The 3,137-nt window shown below is 55.3% G+C and overlaps 1 protein-coding gene across 1 annotated transcript in view; it reads left to right on the top strand.

Moving 5' to 3' along the window:
- The first annotated feature begins 300 nt into the window (after positions 1-300).
- LOC107300607 (protein Wnt-11) overlaps positions 301-3,137 on the top strand; it is a 4,743-nt gene continuing 1,906 nt past the window's right edge. The window contains exons 1-3 of the mRNA XM_015829916.1: positions 301-341; positions 558-793; positions 1,923-2,200. Of these exons, the coding sequence (XP_015685402.1) occupies positions 301-341; positions 558-793; positions 1,923-2,200 (555 nt within the window). The remainder of the gene's footprint in view (positions 342-557; positions 794-1,922; positions 2,201-3,137) is intronic.

Below are 3,137 nucleotides of genomic sequence, written 5' to 3'. Positions count from 1 at the left end.
TGATTGGCTCACAGGCACCCAGCTGGCTTTCATGGCTAAGGAAAGACTAGAACTCCCTGTCTCCTGATGATTGGCTCACAAGCACCCAACTGGCTTTCATGGCTAAGGCGGGACTAGAACTCCCTGTCTCCTGGTGATTGGCCCAAAGTCACCCGGTTGGCTTTGATGGCTAAGGCGGGACTAGAACTCATCGTCTCCTGGCGATTGGCCGAAAGTCACCCAGCTGGCTTTCATGGGTGTGGCAAACATCTTAGGAAGGACCCTTCCTGGTTTCTTAGGCTGTAAAAGAGATGGGGAGAAATGGACGTTGACCCTTGCAAGATTGATGTCAGCCTTGCAAGGTAGTCCAGGAAAAGAAGCACGCTCAGTGCTGCTAGCTCTGGCTTGATTATAAGGTTACACGAACAGAATCTTGCATCTTTCTTCCAAGGGCCAAGTTCCTCTCCTCCCTTGCCGTTTTTCTCCCTCCAGTTCCTACTCTCTCCCTGCTGCGTTTTTTCTTCCAGTCGAGGCTGTCCTTGCCGCCGGCTCACCGGGTGGTCTCCTTTCCTTTTCAGAGCTTTGTTCAAGACTCCTTCGGCGTTGGCCTTGAACCAGACCCAGCACTGCAAGCAGCTGGAAGGGCTGGTCGTTTCTCAAGTGCAGCTCTGTCGCAGCAATCTGGAGCTGATGCAGACGATTATCCAGGCTGCCCGGGAGGTCATCAAGACGTGCCGCCAGGCTTTTTCCGACATGCGGTGGAATTGCTCGTCCATTGAGCGTGCCCCGAATTACTTCCTGGATTTGGAGAGAGGTGAGCGGAAAGAAGGGGCGAATGTCTTCCCCGAGTTTTCTAGACATTGAGAACGCACGCATGCAAAGCTCCATTCGTGCAAGTGGAGGGCCCCCTTGCACGCTGCTCGCACAAATGGAGTCGTGCGCGCACGCACACATGCCCCTGCCCCTCGCCTGCCCCTCCTCTGCTCAGTGTGGGCCAGGCCTGGCCACCACGTGGGAAGGGTCGGGGCCCGCTGGCCTACAGCAGGGCTTTTCAACCAGTGGTACGGGTACCACCTGTGGTACATTGGCACCTGGCAGGTGATATGCGACCATCCTAGAAAAGTGGTAGCGGGGGAAGGGAATGAGCTGAACCAGTGGCAGCACCCCACAAGCCTGAGCGAGAGACGGCTGGAGCTGCAGGGCTGTCAGGGCTCAGCGGAAGCGCCAGGATCAGTGCTGCTTTCCAGCTGATCGACGCTTCGGGGCTATCAGGGCTCAGCGGAAGCGTCAGGATCAGCGCCAGGATCCATCTGGAGCTCAGCACTGATCCTGGTGCTTCTGCTGAGCCCTGAAGAAGCACCAATCAGCTGGAAAGCAGCACTGATCCTGGCCCTTCTGCTGAGCCCAGAAGAAGCACCGATCAGCTGGAATGTTGCAGCATCTCCAGAGTCTTGTGATTTACATTCAGATGCTTGGCAACTGATTCATATTCATGACGGCCACAGTGTCCCAGGGTCATGTGAAGTGACCAAAACCTGCTGCAACCACCCAGCAGACGGGGGGAATAAAAACCAAACACCCCCCCACCCCACCCCCACTGCCAATCCTCAACAGAAATGCTCACAACAATGAAAACCTCGGACAGAGGAAGAGCGCGGCCGGGCGGGCAGGCAGGTGTCTTGCTCGGCTGTGGCTTGGGGGGCACTTTATTCAGTGCCATTGTAACTTTGAACAGTCACTAAGTGAACTGTTGTAAGTCGAGGACTACCTGTACTTTATCACTTTTTCCCTTTTTTGGGGGGGTCATCAACTTTTTGACACCTTGCTGGGCGACTGGTGGTACTCGGACGTTGCCATATCCTAAAAGTGGTACAATGGGTGGAAAGGTTGAAAAGCCCTGGCCTACAGAACGGTGTGTGATGTTGTCGGTCTCTTTTTCCCAGGTACCAGGGAGTCAGCTTTTGTGTATGCTCTCTCCGCTGCAGCCATCAGCCACACCATCGCCCGAGCCTGCACCACCGGGGAGCTCCCCGGCTGCTCCTGTGGTCCCATCCCAGGTGAGACACCTGGACCTGGGTATCGCTGGGGAGGATGTGCTGAGAACCTCAACTATGGTCTTGTCATGGGGTCCAAATTTTCAGATGCTCCCATGAAGATGAAAAAATCAGGATCACAAGCCAATAAGCTGATGCATCTGCACAACAGTGAAGTAGGGAGACAGGTAACCAATCCAAGAGGGTCCTTCTCATTATTGCAATCATCAACTGGGGTGTAACAAATTAGTAGTTTTGTGTAGTGGTTAAGGTGACTGGGCGTTCTAGTCCTGCCTTAGGCACGAAAGCCAGCTGGGGAGATTTGGGCCGAGCACCAGGTGACTGGGAGTTCTAGTCCCGCCTTAGGCACGAAAGCCAGCTGGGAGAATTTGGGCTGAGCACCAGGCGACTGGGAGTTCTAGTCCCGCCTTAGGCACGAAAGCCAGCTGGGAGAATTTGGGCTGAGCACCAGGCGCCTGGGAGTTCTAGTCCCGCCTTAGGCACGAAAGCCAGCTGGGGGGATTTGGGCCGAGCACCAGGCGACTGGGAGTTCTAGTCCCGCCTTAGGCACGAAAGCCAGCTGGGAGAATTTGGGCTGAGCACCAGGTGACTGGGAGTTCTAGTTCCGCCTTAGGCACGAAAGCCAGCTGGGGAGATTCTTTCTCAGCCCAACCTACCTCACAGGGCTGTTGTGGTGGGAAAAATAGGTGAAGGAGGAGCATTATTCACCCCCTTGAGTTGTTTATTAAAAAAAATAAGAGAGGCGGGATAAAAACCTCATGAATAAATAAATGAAAAATAAACAAGGGACGGCAGAATGGAAACTCAGTCTGAGTCTGCAAGGGCAGCAGTCCCCAACCTTGGCAGCCCAGCTGGGGGGGGGAGGGAGAGGGTAAGCAGGCCGCAAGAGTGATTGGCTGGTGCGCACGTGCGCACGTACCCCTTGTGCAAGCAGCTGGATGGCGAGCATGCGCACTAGTGCCCGCTGGGCCTGCTGCTCATAGAAGTTGAGCTGCGTGTGCACTCCAAGCCAGCCACTCCTGCAGCTGAAGAGGCCACAGCCCGGGAGTGGGCCACAGCCCTGGGGTTGGGGACCCCTGTGTAAGAGGCTTATTCTGCACAAAC

This window comes from Protobothrops mucrosquamatus, unplaced genomic scaffold (assembly GCF_001527695.2).
Source record: "Protobothrops mucrosquamatus isolate PMUCROS unplaced genomic scaffold, P.Mucros_1.0 scaffold7624, whole genome shotgun sequence".
In the NCBI taxonomy this organism is placed as follows: Eukaryota; Metazoa; Chordata; class Lepidosauria; order Squamata; family Viperidae; genus Protobothrops; species Protobothrops mucrosquamatus.
Note: the sequence above shows the minus strand (reverse complement) of the source record. Positions and strands in the feature narration are given on the sequence as shown.